This window comes from Carettochelys insculpta, chromosome 32, assembly GCF_033958435.1.
Source record: "Carettochelys insculpta isolate YL-2023 chromosome 32, ASM3395843v1, whole genome shotgun sequence".
NCBI lineage: Eukaryota > Metazoa > Chordata > Testudines > Carettochelyidae > Carettochelys > Carettochelys insculpta.
This window is the reverse complement of record NC_134168.1, coordinates 3,132,272-3,150,775: the sequence shown is the minus strand read 5'-3', so window position 1 is coordinate 3,150,775 and position 18,504 is coordinate 3,132,272. Positions and strand designations below refer to the sequence as shown.

Here is an 18,504-nt window from a genome sequence, read left to right as displayed (position 1 = left end):
AGCCCAGGTTTCAGGAGGACTCATGTTCTTAGGAGATGCTCCCAGGCTTCAAGCTCCGGCACCCACAGGGCTTATTTGTCATAGCAGTGGTCATGCCACAGCTTGTGTCCGTGTGTCAGGAGTGACTATGCTGTTGCCTTGGGCCTTGGCTCACATCTGTTTTCCGGGCTCATCAGCTAGGCTGTGTGCCCAATAAGCTGGGACTGATGGACATTTTTCAGCCAAAAGCTTATCCTGTCCAAATGTGTGGTTTGGCCGAAGACTGGGGAAATGTCAGGGCTTTTCAAACTTTTGACTGATTGGTAGATTCATTCATTCATTGGAAATTTACAGTAACATGAAAACTTCAAGTTTATTTCCATTTTTCAAAAAATGGTATTTTTGGCTTTCAGTTTTTAAATTGGGGAGAATCTAATTATCGTTCCCTTTTCTAATTTCCCTTTTTGTTTCCTCCCACACCCTGATGAAAGTAGAAAATCTGGAAAGAGGCTGATGACCCCCAATATCATTCTCTCAATTTTTAATGGAAAACATCTAAGTGAAATGAAAGGGTCTTTTGTTTTGACATTGCAATTAGAAATCACCCTATTTCTAATGATGATTTGGTGCCTGGAGAAAGACACAAATGTTTGTTGCAATTTTCTTTCCCCCATAACAATCTGTTGACCCCTAGTGGCTGGGAATCAGCCAAAAGGAGCTGAGAGCAGGGGCAATGCAGCACAATCTCTCAGCTCCCATTGGACAGTTTCTGGCCAATAGGAGCTGAGAGACTTTGCTGGGGGTCAGGAAAAATGTGTGAAACCCTCCCCCACCAGCGCAGACAGCTGCATGGAACAGCCAGTGGGCTGATGCTGACTGAGAGTTCTGCTGGCCAGGATCTGCTTAGGTAAGCACCTCTTGAACACAGCCTGATTCTGGAACCGTACCCCAGCTTCCCCCCCCCAGACCCTGCAACCTCTCCAACACCCCTTTATCAGGTCAGAATCCTCTCCTGGACCCTTTTCCCACCCCAGGTCACCACCCAAACCCTTTGCATCCTTCTTCCCCAGTGGCAGGGAGCACTAGGGACATATGCAAATCTCAGTGAGTGCTTAATAACCTTTAAACATCTGACCTCTGTCTCAGCAATGAAGGGTGGGGTCTGCACCAGGTACTGCCTGATGCAGGTCAGACACCATGACTGTAGTCACTGGCCTATGACTTGGCTCTATGCAGAGCCCTTTTGGAGGAGCCTGAGGGGTTTAGGCACTGGAGTCAATGGAACCTGAGTTCCTCACTCCCTTTGGCCTGCTTGGAATTTCCAGTGTGTGAACCCAAGTGAAGCCAGGTGAGCGATTTCCCCCCTTGATGGTCCCCACCTGCCACCTAGTGGCTAATGGATCCCCCACAGCTGCAGCTGCTCTGTTCATACCTGGGCTCCATTCTCCATCTCTGACTCTACGCCCTCTTGATTTCCCTTGGTTGTTCTCTGGCCGTGCACAGGAGTCCTAGGCACAGGCCGTGGCCACAGTGTGCTCGGTGTTTGTACAAACCCTGCCACCAATTCACGTGACTTGTTCTTGAACAAGTGGCTCCTCTGCTCTCTTCCCCCCAGTGAAGGGGCTTGGAACCCTGCCAGAAATTTGTACCATGAATCAATGGTGTAGGGTTATGGGTGCAGGGCACCTTGGACTGTAAATCACAAATAAAGGTGGAAAGGATCTCCCCTACTACTTGGGTTAGATACCATTGATACCTATCTGTCGATCCCCAAACACACTGTCTATCCTCATACACTTTATCGATCCGTCCCCAAAAGCCCTGTCTGTCTATCTGTCCCCATACACCCTATCTGTTTAATCTATCTATCTATTAAGCAATAGGTTTCAACTGCAGGAAGGGACATTCGGAAAAACTTCCTAACTGACCAGGTGGTTAAACACTGGAATACGTTGCCCAGGGAAGTTGTTGACTCTCCATCAATGAAGGTATTGAAGAGCAGGATAGATGGATGCCTATTGGGGAAGAGCTGGAGACTCTAGATCTGGGTGGCCAACACGTGGCCTTTAGGCCAGAATCCAGCCTGCAGAGCCAACAGCAGTGCCCTTTTGAAAGCTGGCTGGGCAGCTCCAAGCTGCATGCAGCTCCTTGAGCAGCCATTTGCAGCTACTGCTGCTTAGTGCTCCTCCAGCTCCCTGCCTTGCCGTGCTGCAAGAGTAGAACTCAATTTAATTGGTTTAACGGCCTGCAGGAGGGATCTAGCCATTAACCCAATCAAACTGAGCCCCATTATTTCAGTGCGGTAGGGCACGGAGCTACCTCTGCTGCATTGCATGTGAGGGAAGAAAGAAGGAGAGCTGGGGGGAACCGCACAACTGAAGCGAGGAGGAGACGGAAGCCGAGCAAAGGAGCAGCACGAGACAGTAGGAAGCAGCCCTCCTGTGTAAGGAAAGTTAATCTGGGCTCTGGGGCTGTGAGGAGGTAAGCCTGAGGGTTGGGGGCGGTTTGGGGTGTGAGAGATTTAAGATTCGGGGGGGGGCAGTTTGGGGCTGAGAGGGGTTTAAGCCTGGGGGGGCAGGTTTGGAGATATTTTGTGTTCATCCCACCCGCGAACATGTAAAAAATTACCATGTAGCCCCTGATGTAAAAAGTTTGGCCACTCTTGCTCTAGATGGTACTTGGTTCTGCCATGAGGTCCCCTACAGTTCTAGTGTTCTATGATTCTGTCCTCCTTCACCCCATCCATATATCCTCAATCACACCCTCTATCTTTACATCTTTGTGGTACAGTGGCCGCATTAATCCCACACCACGACGGAAACAAGGCAGGTGAGGTGTGATGTCTTCTATTGGGCCACCTTCTGTCAGAGAAACAGACCTGCTTTTGAGCTTACCCTGAGCCCTTCTCCAGGCCTGGGGAAAGGTCATGCTCTCTGGGTAGTCTCCTGTTCACAGCATGCCTCTATCAACCCCCTAATCCTTCCACCACCTGCAGAGGGCAGGGCCAGAGATGGGCTATTGTGGAAGACAAAGGAAACAACCTAACTTTGCAACATGGCAGAACTCCCCCTGGCTTTGGAAAGCAGCAGCCCAGGTCCCTCCCCAGCTGGCCGCCAGGGTGCAGGAGTGACTGACAGGCTGGGTGTGTGGGTGAGTGTTTGGAAGAACGTGGACATGTTAATGATGTCCTCTGTGCTTCAGTTGTACCATTGCGAATCCCCACAGCCCCTGGTCCAGATCCCCACATGGGCTGTGCTGAGCCTGGCTGAAGAGGTTATATATGTGGAGAAGAACAACAGAGCTCGGCACCTGTGGCCTGGCTGGACCAGACCAGTCATTGACTGGGAGTTCCTCCTGTTCCTGTCTCCCTGTAAGTCAGTCTTTGTTCCTTGGGAAGGGAGCAGCTGGGTGCACTCGCTACAAGGTTTTTTCTGTCTCAGGCGATATTCCATTAACACCAGCTGTGGATCAGTCAGGATATATTTCTTCTTTTAACCTCAATACCTGCTAAACAGCTGCATTGCTTCAGCTTTACGCCCGTGTAATTGCACTGAAATCTTTTCTCATCAACAATTGGAATCCTTCACAGAGCTCCAGGATGGTAAAATGTAATGCTTTAAGTGTAATTTACAGCCTTCCTAAGGTCACTAAGGGTGCCTGATGTGTCTAACTGGGCTCAGGAATAAACGAGAATTAGACCCGCGGATTAAACAGTGTGGGATTTGGGATTTTTTTCAGTTTTTATCAATTTAAATGTTTGCAATTATTAGAAATCATGGAGGGTCAGGAGCTCTTGGGAATAGACAATAATTTAGTCACAGGAGATCTCAAGATTCAAAGAGTGAAAACATTATAACTGCTCAAATCCATTGTCAGCAAATGCTACGTTCTCAGACACCATTCTTCTGATTTTGCCTAGCTGTACTTTTCAGTTTTATCAATGGGACTATTGTTTGTTTGTGTGTGTGATCTCATAAACATTTGCCAAGATTTACCGATAAATATCCAGTCCTTCCTCCTTAGCTAAAAGAGATGCTTTCCTTAGTTCAGAGTGAGCAATAGATTTTAATTGATTGCTCCTTTCACAAAGTAAACAAAAATCATGCAAAGTAAATATGTTCAGTGACTCCAAAACTGAAAATAAATTAATATTAGGATCATATAAATGCTTTGATTTGACAAAACTGGCACAATGCATTTCCATTTCAGTCATTTTTACATATTAATTTTAACATGAAAAGGAAAGACTTTTTGAACAAGAAGTCATTTTGATTTTTAGAGCATCTTAATGAGCAAAACCTACAAAAAAATCAGGAGATGCTTTCCACATCCTCCAAATTGCATTCCTCACCAATAACATTTCATCCCAAAAGTTCACCCAGCTGAAAGTGTACTAATCTGCTGTGTGTTGGAAAGATCAGCCTATCGGTTGGTATTTTGTATAGACTAGGGGATGGAAATGAATCCTTGCCTTTTAGTATAGTAAGTCCAGAAATTCTAAAACTTCATGACAAAAATAGTTTTTAATATAGTTTTATGTATGACACAATGCCACAGTTAGGCAGTGGAGCTCAGGACAGGTTTCTGAATAAGATAGTAGGGAGACAGGTTAAATGATGTTATCAATGATTGCATTTGCAGTGACTGTTGAAACAAATTAATTATAAAGAATCATTACTTCTTTCTTGGTCAAAGTTTTGTAGTTGGAGTAGGTGGGGGTGATTAAGCACCTGTGAATGACACAATAATTGTCGCTCAATTGCCAGAATAGAAGAAGCCTAATGAACAGGTTTCATGATGATGGTGATCGTAAGAATCCTGGGCCGGAGTTTTAGAGATGCGAAGGTGTCTAGAGAGACAGAGAGCTGCCCACGCGCCTTTCACTTGTTGCCTAACGCCAACTAAAACCAATAGGCGTTAGGTGCCTGGGTGCTTTGGAAGAGCTCATTAGGTGCCTGTTCACTTCCTGATTTGACTAAACATCTTTAGCATCTGAACCACAGAGATGGGAGGAGCCCATTCCCAATTCAGCACCATGGGCAGCACCCCCTCTCCTTCCCCTTCCTCTAGCTTCCACTACCACAAGAACGAGGGGTCACCAAATGAAATTAATAGGTGGCAGGTTTAAAAAAAACCAAAAGAACCACTACTTCAGGCAATGCACAATCAATCTTTGAATCTCTTTTCCAGAGGCTATTGTGAAGTCCAAGAGTATATAACTGGGTTAGAAGCTATCTTGATAAATGCATGGAGGTTAGGTCCATCAATGGCTATCAACCAGGATGGGCAGGAATGGTGTCCCTAGCCTCTGTTTGGCAGATGCTGTGAGTGGGTGACAGAGGATGGATCATTTTATGATTATCTGTTCTGTTCATTCCCTCTGAGGTACCTGGCAATGGCCGCTGTCCTCAGACAGGATACTGGGCTAGGTGGACCTTTGGTCTGTCCAAGTATGACCATTCTCATGTTCATCTTACGTACTAAAATATCTACATGCTGGAGCCATGATAGCCGATAAAGGGGAGTCTTTCAAAAGCAGGGGACACGGCATCATGTTTACAAAGGTACTTGAGCATTTAAAAATGCAGATAGGCACCTATTGGGATTCAAGCATACATCCGAATGAGTTATGTGCCGAACTCCATTGATGTCCAACAGGACTCGTGTGGCTGAATGCCCTTCCTGCCTTTGAAAAGTCTTCCCCCAAGTGATCAGATACTGTGGGGCTGGTGTAGATTGACAGACCCTGTGGAGGGCTGGAGTAACAGGCAGGCAGACAGGTCTAGGATGGGAGCAACACCTGTTTGCATCGTTTGAGGATTTGGCCCACTGTGCTTGTGTGGTGGAGCAAGAGGAACCAGTGGAGGGCTAAGAGGAGACGGGAAGTGGGGAAATTACTGTGTTCCATTGTCTGGGACTCTCAAAACCTGGATCCCGTTCCTGATTCTGCCACTGATCTGAGGCAAGTCAGTGCCCTGCTCTGTGCCTCAGGCTCTAGACCGGTGTTTCTTTTGGCAAGCTATCAGCACAGAGTGAATAATGGACCTTACTGTTTGGTCACCCACAATGGAATTTCTACCAGGTTTTCCCCCTGAAAGGAAAACCCTTTTTTCATTTCCACACGAACTAAATGTTTTGTTCACCTAATGTGAAAATTCTGCTTTGTTTAATTTGGGGATTTCCTTCTTTCTTGGATTAAATATGTTTAGTTGTATTTCTAAGCAAAACCATTATTTTGAAGCATGAAACTTCTACTTCAAAAAGGTCAAAATCAAAAGTTTTGATCTTTATTTTTATATTTTTGGCCATATTTAATTGGAAACAATTCCCTGCATTTGAATCTGATTCATGAATATCTTCTGTCTGCCATAACTGTATTTTTCAGTGAATAAGACATTCCTCCAAAAACTGTCCCCCGACTCTACCTTATAAATATGAAGAGAACTCAGGGACATTGTTAGGTATCGCATAACTGTTTATTAATTATACAGAAATCCACCTATCTGTATCCTGATGGCTCCTTTAGCAGAAGACAGGCAGTCCCACTGGAGGAAGGGGTCAGAAACTATTCAAAGGAGATCCAGCTCCATTCCGATAACCATTTCCTCTCCTTTTTAGGAAAAAACATGGGAGAGGAGGTAACCCAGAATCAGACTATGGCAACTGAGTTCATCCTTCTTGGGCTCTCCTCCGACCCAGAGACACAATTGATCCTATTCTTGGTCTTCCTGCCCATCTACCTGCTAACCTTAGCTGGGAACATCCTTATTATGGTCACCATCTTTTATGATCGGCACCTTCACACACCCATGTACTTCTTCCTCACCAACCTCTCCTTCATTGATGTGTGCCACTCCTCCGTCACTGTGCCCAAGATGCTGGCTGACTTCCTGTCGACAGAGAAGACCATCTCCTTTGGGGGTTGTGTGGCGCAGATGTTCTTCCTCCATCTTTTCACCTGCACTGAGGTCTTCATCCTCACCGTCATGGCCTATGACCGCTATGTGGCCATCTGCAAACCCATGCACTACCTCACCATCATGAACCACAAGGTCTGCTTGCTGCTGGCTGGTGCTGTGTGGCTGGGCGGAACCATCCACTCCTTATCTCTGACTAGTATGACCATCAATCTGCCTTACTGTGGGTCCCGGGAGATAGACAACTTCTTCTGCGATGTGCCGCCGATTATCAGGCTGGCCTGCACCGACACCTATGTTATTGAAGTGCTCATTGTCTCCAACTCAGGGCTCATCTCCGTGGTCTGCTTCGTGGTGCTGGTGGGCTCCTACGGCGTCATTCTGGTCTCCTTGAGGAACCGCATATCCACAGGGCGACGCAAAGCGCTTTCCACCTGCGCTGCTCACCTGACGGTGGTGACGCTCTTCCTGGGTCACTGCATCTTCATCTACTCCCGCCCCTCCACCAGCTTCTCCGAGGACAAGGTGGTGTCGGTGTTCTTCACGGCCATCACCCCCTTGCTCAACCCCATCATCTACACCCTGAGGAACGAGGACATGAAGCGGGCGCTCTGCAAGCTGGTGGGGAGAAAGGTGGATGAAGAGGAGAAATAGACCCCATATATCAGGAGGACTCATATTCTTATAGGACGTTCCCAGATGACATGCTCCAGCACCCACAAGGCTTATTATTTGGGGAATGGATAGCTCAGTGGTTAGAGCATCGGCTGTTAAACTCAGACTTGTGAGTTCAATCCTTGTGGGGGGGCTTTCACAGATGTGTGTTAAGGAGGGTGCTTGGTCCTGCTGTGAGTGAAGGGACTGGACTCAATGACCTCTCAAGGTCCCTTCCACTTCTAGGAGGTATATTTAGGCAGGATGGGTCGGACGGTGTCCCTAGCCTCTGTTTGTCAGATGGCTTATCATTACCTGCTCGGTTCACTGCCTCTGGGGCACCTGGCATTGGCCTCTGTCTGCACCTGGGATACAGGGCTGGATGGAACTTTGGTCTGACCCAGTAGAGTCAGTCTTACTTTCTTATGTTGGGCAAAGAACGGGGAAATGTCAGGGCTTTTTCAGACTTTTGATTGATCAGTTGATTCATTCATTCACTGGAAATTTTTGGTAACATGAAAGCTTCAAGTTGGTTTTTCCCATATTCAGAAGCGGGTTTTTTTGTTTCTTTTTTGTTTTGTTTTGTTTTTTAACTTTCCATTTTTAAATTGTGGTGGGTCTAGTTCTCTTTCCCTTTTCTAATTTCCCTTCTTTGTTTCCTCCCAACCCTGATGAACGTAGAAAAGCTGGAAAAAGGAAGGTGACCCCAAATGTCATTCTCCCTGTTTTTATTGGAAAAGGTCTAAGAGAATTGAAGGCATCTTTTGTTCTGACATTGCAACTTCAAGGTGCCATATTTCTAATGCTGATTTGGTGCCTAGGGAAGCATATAGGTGTTTAGGGTAATTTCCTTTCCTCTAGAAAAATCTGTCATCCATTGGCCAGAAACCAGCCGATCGGCGCTGAGAGATTTTGCTGGGAGCAGGGGCAGTGCAGCACAATCTCTCCACTCCCATTGGCCAACTTCTGGCCAGTAAGAGCTGAGAGATTCTGCTGAAGATGGAGAAAAATGTGTGAACCCTGCAACCCCTCTTAGATGCCCATGAGGGCAGAATCCTCTCCTCCCTCCACACCCCCTCCTGCACCCTTTCCCTCAATACCCTGCCCCATGTAACCCACCAAACTCTCTGCATCCTTCACTCTGGTCCCAGATCTCAACACCCGCTCAGACCCAGCGCTCACTGCCACATCCCTCTCTCAGGTCAGCATCATCTTCTGCACCCATAACCCCTCCCAGACCCCCTGCATCCCCATACCCCACCCCAGATCACAACCCTCTCCTTTGATCAAAATCCCTCTCAGACCCCACACCCTCTCCTGAACCCCAGTCACCTACCCCGAGCTCCTTTCTGCACCCAGCCTCCATCCCAGAGCCCACATCTCCCCCACAGAAGAGTGTCAGCCCTTGACCACGTACTGAAATATTCACATGCCCTCCACTCCAAAATGATTGCTCGCCCTGGCTTTAGATGCCAGCGCTCCTTTACAAATACAGGTTGGGGTGACTTGTTTACATCAAATATTAACATTTCCATGTGGTAATTAATGTCCATTGCTCCCCTTCTGTCAGTTACTTGTTTCCTTTTGACAGAAGACACCAAGGTAAACCCTGACTGAAACTGTGTCAATACAGAGTTCACTTCCTTATTCGCTTCTTTCCCACTTTTAACAGGAAGACGAGGGGCAGCAGGAGAAAGGCCTTGCTCACCGCTTGCTCTCACGTGGTCCTTTTTACCACTGACTGCAGTAACTTCAAAAGTTTGCAGGGGAGTTCTTTGGGTTCGTTTTCCCCTCTCCCTTTCCAGTGCCTGTTTTCTGAGCTTCCCCAGCTTTGGAAAGAAGGAGGAAATGAAAGAATGAAGGGGATGGGGGGAACACAACTCTGGATACTGTTCATTTTATCACATTGATTTTTTTCTATTTTGATGTCTCCTGCACAGGAAAAGCTTCACCATTGTTGTTTCTTTGTTTTCCAACTAGTTTTTCCCTGGGAAATCCCGGTTGCAACATTTCTGATTTTGTATCTTGGTAAAAGGCAATTTAAATAAAGCATTTTAAAGAAATAAATGAGACTTATCTGGCCTCCTCCATGCACTGTGTTACAGAAAGTGCAGTATTTTAAAAAAAGAAGCTACCAAAGGAAGTGTGGCTTGATGGGTAAGTGTATTATTAATCCTTAATAGTAACAGCCCTTGAAAGGTGCCTGTGACTTTTTACCCCTGCAGGATAAATGACTGAGGAAGCAGTGACCTTGTGAGAGCTAATTTCAACTGGAGGCACTGTTGCTTAATGGATGGAGCAATGAACTGGGACATAGGAAACTTGGGTTTTAGTCTGCTCCACCCTGACCTGCCAGCTGCCCTTGGGCAAGTCGCTTTGTGTGTCTGTGCCACAGTTTCACCATCTGTCAGACAAATCAAAAGTGAGGGCAGGGGACTGGACTTAGTGACTTCTGAAGGTCCCTTCCGTTTCTCATGTTCTGTGATTCTCTGATATGTCCCTCTGAGCCCTCCCAGCACTGAGCTGGTTCATAGGCTGTGCTGGGAGGCTCTGACCCCAGCTCTGAGGTGGTGTTTTGATGGCATGGTATTGAGCTCTTTTCTCCTTCCACGTATGTCATCTGGAGGAACTGGGAAACCTGGGTCAGGCCCACGTCAGGGCCACTGCAGGGAGAGAGGCAGAATGCGAGTGAGGTGGGAAATGCAGCGTCAAATCCAAGCTGGAAACCTGGGGCAAGAGCTCACCAATTCCACTGAGCAAGGCTGGAAAACAGAAATGTGTGTGTCCTCGTGGTGGGAGAAAAACTTCATTCACCATCTCCCACAGCTGGTGGGGGTCAAACTTCTGTCTCTGGCCACACTCCCACACTTCCTTGCTGCCCCAGGCACATACATGCACTACACAGGTGATATATAGGGCCACAGAACCCAAGTGGTACACACCCATACAATGATTCTGCGTGCGTGCGTGTGTGCGTGCACACACACACACACACACACACACACCAGATGTAAAGAAGTACTTTTAATATATGTTAGTTACACAGTTCTGTCAGTCTCTGTCCTCTCTCTCTCTCGGTGCCTACCTGGATCTGTCATCTCCCTGTCTCCCTGTTCTCTGCTCAGTGCAGGCACAGATCCAGAGCCCGCCCATCATGCCTGTTTGTGCAGAGATCCAGGCTGCCTTCCCTCTGTGTGGGTCTCTGTGCACAGAGATATCCGACACGATCCTGCAGGGTTACCTGACTTCCTGTCTGTGCTGGGGTTTGCCTAGCTGAACAAGCATCTGCAGGAGCTGCCGGTACCAGAAGAGAGAGGGAAAGCCACCGCTGGTGGAAAAATTGCCCATCAGTTACCTGTGTCCAGCTGGCACTGTCAGGGCAGGAGGGGACTGGCACACGGCCTCCTTTTGACCATGGCCTGCAAAGACAAAGACTGGTGGTTCTACTGCTTTCCTGGGTGTCTGCTTAGCCAACCCCCTGCACACCCGCACCTGCCTGGCCAGTGTTCCTTCTCCAATGTCCCAGCTACCTCGCTGGCCAGCTCTCTGCTTGCTCTGCCTGTGCAGTACTTCAGCCATCGATCTAGCCAGCCCTACACAAGCTCTCCCTTTCTCTAGCAAAGAACAGGCCAGACTTCCACTTCTCGCTAGACTCCCAGCCCTCTGGCCAACTGCCTGTCTCTCCGCCCTTCTTCGTTCGCTGCCTCAGGGTTGCCAGCACAACTGCTCCAGCTACTCCTTCCATCGCTGGCTAGACACCAGGCAGCTCCCCCACAACTGTAGCGGGGATTCTGGTAGATCAGCCCCCCCTCCACTTGTGGTCAGCGTCATCCCTCACCGAGCTGGGCATGTCCCACCAGGACCAATGGGGAGAAAAGATCAAGTGGCCCCCCCTTTCCCTGCCCAGTGGCAATGAGTCAAAGCAGGGGATGAGCTCTGTGATGAAACTGCTGGTGCTTTCTGGGCCTTGAGGTTGGCTTCTGTGCATCATCCTTTCTTCTCCCCTTTCCTGCTCAAAGGAGAGAGCAGAGTGAGCCCCTCGAGCTCGCACCTGGAACCTGCTGTCCCTGTACCAGTCAGGTCCCTTAGCAGGAGAGTGCTGCAGTCTGTGATTCAGGAGCCTCAGTTTCATCCTCTGCCACTAACACTCTGTGGCCTTGGGCAAATCACTCGAGATTTGCAAAGGGATTGAGACACCCGGGGGGGCAGGCAGCACTTGGAGGAATTTTCAAAAGCACCTGTGAAAACCAGGCTCCTAACTCCCATTAGAACACGCAGGAGTTAGGTGCACACGGCTTCTGACAGGCCCGTCGGCTGCCACATCACCATCTTCAGGTGCTTAAATACCTTTGATAACCCAGTCTCTAGGGCTGGCTTGTTAGAGAGATTTAGGCACTTTATGGGCAGTTGGTGGGTTTCTCGAAGGGGCCTTTTGGAATCAGTAGGAGTTGGGCACCAGGGGCATTTGCGAATTTCACTCAGTGCCTAATGACCTTTAAACCTCTGCCTCAGCAGTGCAGTGGAGTCTGCACCAGGGCATGCCTGGTGCATGTCAGACCCCCTGACTGTAGTCACTGCCCCATGACTTGGCTCTATGCAGAGCCCTTTTGGAGGAGCCTGACGGGTTTAGGTACTGGAGTCAATGGAACCTGAGTTCCTCACTGTGATGGGGTTCAGGGGTCCCCCTGCACTGCACCCCGTCCGCTGGCAGGAGAGACTCTCACTCAGCGGGTACAACAGCAGGTTTATTAGGCAACAGATGTCCAGTTTCTCACAGAAGCAACAGCATAGCAGCCAGAGACAGTCCTTCCAACCTGTCCTGGGGGGAAGACCCCGAGGGGTGCCCCTCTGGGGTGTAGCTTTCCCCCCTCCTCAGCTGGCTGCCTTCCAGCCCTCCCTTTTCCTCGCCTCTAACTGCCGCCCCCGATTCAAAACCCAGCTCAGCTCCTCCCTGCTCTTTGTTCAGGCAGAGGTGTTATCTGCCAGTTGTAGCCCCAGGGTCATCCTTAGCCACTGGGAGCTGCTGCTTGCCTCGGACATCCAGCCTGACTCACCCATGCACTCCCCCCACTCCATCACACTCACTCCCTTTGGCCTGCTTGGAATTTCCAGTGTCTGAACCCAAGTGAGCGATTTCCCCCATTGATGGTCCTCACCTGCTACCTAGTGGCTCATGGATCCCCCTCAGCTGCTCTGTTCATACCTGGGTTCCATTCTCCACCTCTGACTCTGCGCCCCCTTGATTTCCCTTGGTTGTTCTCTGGCCGTGCACAGGAGTCCTAGACACAGGCCGTGTGCTCGGTGCTGTACAAACCCTGCCACCAACTCACGTGACGTGTTCTCAAACAATGGGCCCTTCCGCTCTCTTCCCCTGGTGTGGCGCTTGGAACCCTGCCAGAAACGTGTGACATGAATAGAGGGTGCAGGGTGCCTGGGACTGGAAACCAGCGATCAGAGTGAGAAGGTCCTCCCCTGCCACTTTGGTGAAATACCATCAAGATATATAATATAGCCACCCCCATGCACCTAGTCTGTCTGTCTGTCCATCCCCATACACCCTACCTAGCAGTCTCCCAAAAGGCCTGTCTGTCTCGCAATGGGCTTAAACTGCAGAAAGGGGCATTAGGAAAAGCTTCCTAACCGTCAGAGTGTTTAAACACCGGTATAAATTGCCTAGGGAGGTCGTGGAATCTCCTGCACTGGAAACATTTAAGAGCTGGTTAGATAGATGTTTATCGGGGATGGTCTAGACGGTGCCTGGTCTGGCTGTGAGGGCAGGGGATGGCACTCGATGACTCTCGAGGGCCCCTCCAGTTCGAGTGTTCTGTGATTCCATCCTTATTCACCCCCTCTATCTATCTACCTGTTTCCAGCGCTGTTGTAGCTGTGTTAGTCCCTAACCCGTTACAGCCATTTATTAGGCCACCTTCTGTCAGGGAAACAGACGTGCTTTTGCGCGTACCCTAATCTTTTCTTCAGGCCTGAGAAAGGCTCCTTCTCTCTAACTAGTCTCCCATTCACAGCATACCTCTGTCTGCCCCCTAATCCTTCCACCACCCCCAGAGGGCAGGTCCCAGCAGAAACCTGAGATGGGCTTTTGCGGTGAGCTTAATGATGCTCTCCGTGCTTCAGTTGCACCATTGCAAATCCCTGCAGCTCGCAGTCCAGAGCCCCATGTGGGCTGTGCTGAGCCTGGATGAAGGGGTTATATACGAGGAGAACAACAACAGAGCTTGGCAGCTGTGGCCTGGCTGGACCGTACCAGGCATTGACCGGGAGTTCCTCCTGTTCCTGTCTCCCTGTAAGTCAGTCTTTGTTCCTTGGGAAGGGAGCAGCAGGGTGCACTGGCTACCAGGTTACTCCTCTTTCACATCTTATTCCATTGACACCAGCTGAGGAGCTGGCAGGAGATCTTGTTTCTTTTAACCTCAATACCTGATGAACAGCTGCATTGCTCCCGTTTTAACCCGTCATTGAACTGAAATCTTTTCTCGTCAACAATGGGGATCTTTCGCAGAGCTCCAGAAGGATAAAGTGTAAGTGGTTTTAAGTGTAATTTACAGCTGCCTTACTGTCAGTGAGGGTACCAGGTGTGTCTAATAGGGCTTGGAAGTAAATGATAATTAGACCCACTGATTAAATAGCATTACACCCGTGTAAAAACTGGAGTAGTGCAGCTATAGTTCTAATGTGCTATTTTCACTAGCTGGGAGTTTGTGCATTGTCTGTGCCGGAACTATGGACATTTGATGCCAGCAGGGGTTCTGTCCCTTTCAAATGAGTGATGGATTGGATGAAAAAAATTGTGCTTTGATTCATGTTCTCTGTCCTGTTTTGAATGAATGAACATATCGGCCTGGATTCTGTGCTGATTGGCACCAGCTGAGCTCCCTTAACTTTGAAGGAGTGACACCGATTAAAGCAACTGGGTCAAAGATTTTTGAACGCAAGGGCACTTCTGCAAATGCAGATGAAATGCCCAGATTTAAGCCAAGGTGCTTTACTAGGTGGTCTTTGTCTTTTATAATTTTAATAGACCATATCATCATCCATCATCATCATCAACAACCATGGGGTCAGGGCCCACTGGTGCCTGATGCCTCTCTTACTATTTCTTTCCGTCTTTCCCTGTCCAGCACAGGATGGCTTAGTTTCTGTAGACTAGCTCTGCACCAATCTACTACATCATCTACCCATTCTCTGTGGGGTCTGCCTCTCCTGTTCGAACCGTCCATTACGCTGAATACCAGCGTCTTGGTTTTTCATTCGTAGTTCATTCTGCAAATATGCCCAATTAGCTATAACTGCCATTGTATAACCTCCTGCAGGAGAGTCTCCTTCGGCTGTATCTTCCTATATAATTCCTCGTTGGTGACCTTCTGCATCCATCCTATGCTCAGGATCTTTCTATAACTCCTCCCCTCAAAAGCCAATATTCTTCTCTTTGAATCTTTCATTATCACCCATGTCTCACATCTGTACAACATGCTGCTGAATACACACATTTTACAGATGCTCAGCTTCAGTTCTAAGATAATCATTTTGCTTTGCCAGATCTTATCCATCACCTTCAAACTCGCTCTTGTTTTCACTGTTCTAGTTGCTAGTTCCTTCTTACAGTCTAGATCTTACTTTATCTTGCTCCCCAAATATGTGAACTTCTCTACATTCTCTAGTTCAATCCCTCCTACACTGATTTTCCTTCTTATTTCCTAATCTCCAAATACCATTGTTTTTATTTTATCCATGTTCATAATCAGGCTGCACCGCTTCCGTTCCTCATTTAGCACCTGCACCGTTCTTGCTAGCTTCTCCTCCTCTTCCTTGATGATAACTACATCACCTGAGAACCTCAAGTTGTTAATTCTTTTCCCATGCACAGAGATCCCTTCCACCTCTTCCTTGATCTTGTCCATCACTCTCTCTGGATGTTTGATGAAGATACTCAGCGATATCAGATCTCCTTGTCTCCTACCCCTACTCATTCTAAACCAACTTCCCAAATCCCTGCACTTTCTCACCACTGCCTCTACATTGTCATGGATATTCTTCAACAACATCAGTCTGCTATCCACTCTGTACGACTCCAACACCACCAAAGTCACTTTCTGATCTATACTGTCAAATGCCTTCTGAAAATCGACGACGCAAGTGTAGCTGTTCTTGTTCTTACATCGAACGGTCTCTGCTATCAATCTAAGTTTGAATATCTGCTGTATGGTACTTCTATCTTTCCTGAACCCTGCTTGCTCATCTGCTAGATGTTCTTCTATCTGCAATCTTAGTCTCTCCATCAGTATCAGCAGCAGCACCTTACCTAGATGACTCGTTAGGGCAATTGTTCTGTAGTTCTTGCACACCAATGAACTTGCTTTCTTGTGTATTGTCACTAGCATGGATCTTGTCCATTCCTTAGGTGCCTTCCCTTCTTTCCATGCTATGTTACGTAGTCAGTGTACTGTATTTCCTGAATCATACTTTCTCTGCCATATTTAATCATCTCTCCTGTGATATTATCATTTCTAGGGCTCTTGCTGTTCTTTAGTCATTTTACTGCTCTTTCTACATCTCCCTTTGAAATATCGGTCTCACTCTCGATGCTCGGCAGACATCTCTCTTTCAGTTCTTCGATCAGTCTCTCTGAGACACTCAGGTCCAAATGTGCTTTGTATAGATCTGTGCAATGATGGACGAGATAGTGCACTATCTTCTGCTTGTTCATGAGCACGTCTTCATTCTATCGTTGATTGATCGCTTGATTGGTGCTGTGGACCTTGTTTATCCAGGTGACATCTGAGCTGGCATCTTTATTTAATCGTACTGGCATTAGCTTTCATTTATACTGTTGTTTCACGGCCAGTGCATCGTCAGTCATCTGACCAACTCTCCTTCTCGGTCCAGGCTTGGAACTGGCATGGAACCCCTAGAGGCTTCATGGCAGAATTATACCATTATTGATTTTAAGCTTTTTCTAGTTGTACCAATTTAACCTCTCACAGTTACACAAGAGTATGGGATTTCAGCTCTTTGCAATTTTTATCCTTGTAAATGTTTGCTGTTGCTAGCAATCATGGAGGGCTCAGTCAGTAGGAGAGCAGACAAGAATTTAGGGACAGGTGCAGCGAGATTCAAAAGTGAAAGCATTATAACTCCTCAAATAAATTGCCAACATCATATGTCAAAATATACAAAGGGCCTATACTTAAATGAAATGCTAAGATGTTCTCAAACATCATTTTTCTTACTTTGCCCAGCTCTACTTTTCAGTTATCAATGGAAATATTTTTCATTTGTTAGTGTGTGAGATCACATAGACATTTACCAATAAATGTCCAATCATTTCACACCTATTTCCATACTTTCCTTATTGCTGGGTGAATCGTGGAGTTTTTGATTGCCAATTTCACAAACTAAAAGACAAAATCATACAAAGTTAAAATTTAGTGACTTCAAAACTGAAAAGAAATTCATTTTGTGACAAACAAAATATTTTCCTTTGATAAATTGACAAAATGCATTTCCATTTGAGTCATTTTTACATATTCAGTTCTTAACATGAAAAGGAAAGACAGTTTGAAAGAGAAGTCATTTTGATTTTTCAGAGCATTTCAATGAGAAAAATCAACACAAATTGACAGAATGCTTTCATATCCTCCAATCTGCATTCCTCCCCACTAGCAATTCATCCCAGAAGTTCACCTAGCTGTGGTTGTATTAATTTGCTGTGTGTTGGAACGATCAGCTTATTGGTTGATATTTCATATAGATTTGGGGATTGGGATGAATTCTTGCCTTCTAATTTAGTAAGTCCAGAACTTCTACAATGTCATGACACACACACATTTGATATAGCCTGCCCAAAACAATGCCACAGTTAGGCAGTGGAGGTCAAACAAATTAATGCTAAAGAATCATTAGTTCTCTGGCAACGTTTTGTAGTTGGAGTAGGTGGGGGTGATTAAGCACCTGTGAATGACACAATAATTGTCGCTCAATTGCCAGAATAGAAGAAGCCTAGGGAACAGGTTTCATGATGATGGTGATCATTAGAATCCTGGGCCGGAGTTTGAGATGCGAAGGTGTCTGGAGAGACAGAGAGCTGCCCACGCTCCTTTCACTTGTTGCCTAACGCCAACTAAAACCAATAGGCGTTAGGTGCCTGGGTGCTTTGGAAGAGCTCATTAGGTGCCTGTTCACTTCCTGATTTGACTAAACATCTTTAGCATCTGAACCACAGAGATGAGAGGAGCCCATTCCCAATTCAGCACCATGGGCAGCACCCCCTCTCCTTCCCCTTCCTCTAGCTTCCACTACCACAAGAACGAGGGGTCACCAAATGAAATTAATAGGTGGCAGGTTTAAAAAAAACCAAAAGAACCACTACTTCAGGCAATGCACAATCAACCTTTGAATCTCTTTTCCAGAGGCTATTGTGAAGTCCAAGAGTATATAACTGGGTTAGAAGCTATCTCGATAAATGCATGGAGGTTAGGTCCATCAATGGCTATTAACCAGGATGGGCAGGAATGGTGTCCCTAGCCTCTGTTTGGCAGATGCTGTGAGTGGGTGACAGAGGATGGATCATTTTATGATTATCTGTTCTGTTCATTCCCTCTGAGGTACCTGGCAATGGCCGCTGTCCTCAGACAGGATACTGGGCTAGGTGGACCTTTGGTCTGTCCAAGTATGACCATTCTCATGTTCATCTTACGTACTAAAATATCTACATGCTGGAGCCATGATAGCCGATAAAGGGGAGTCTTTCAAAAGCAGGGGACACGGCATCATGTTTACAAAGGTACTTGAGCATTTAAAAATGCAGATAGGCACCTATTGGGATTCAAGCATACATCCGAATGAGTTATGTGCCGAACTCCATTGATGTCCAACAGGACTCGTGTGGCTGAATGCCCTTCCTGCCTTTGAAAAATCTTCCCCCAAGTGATCAGATACT

The 18,504-nt window shown here is 47.2% G+C and overlaps 1 protein-coding gene across 1 annotated transcript; it reads left to right on the top strand.

The window, feature by feature from the left end:
• The first annotated feature begins 6,505 nt into the window (after positions 1-6,505).
• On the top strand, positions 6,506-7,550 carry LOC142004645 (olfactory receptor 4E1-like). Its single transcript, XM_074982273.1, has one exon. The coding sequence runs from the start codon at positions 6,606-6,608 to the stop codon at positions 7,548-7,550; it is 945 nt and encodes a 314-aa protein (XP_074838374.1). The 5' UTR covers positions 6,506-6,605.
• The last annotated feature ends 10,954 nt before the right edge of the window (positions 7,551-18,504 follow it).

Excerpts from the sequence above, each read along its gene's own strand:
- LOC142004645 (XM_074982273.1), top strand. The coding sequence starts at position 6,606 with ATGGGAGAGGAGGTAACCCAGAATCAGACTATGGCAACTGAGTTCATC.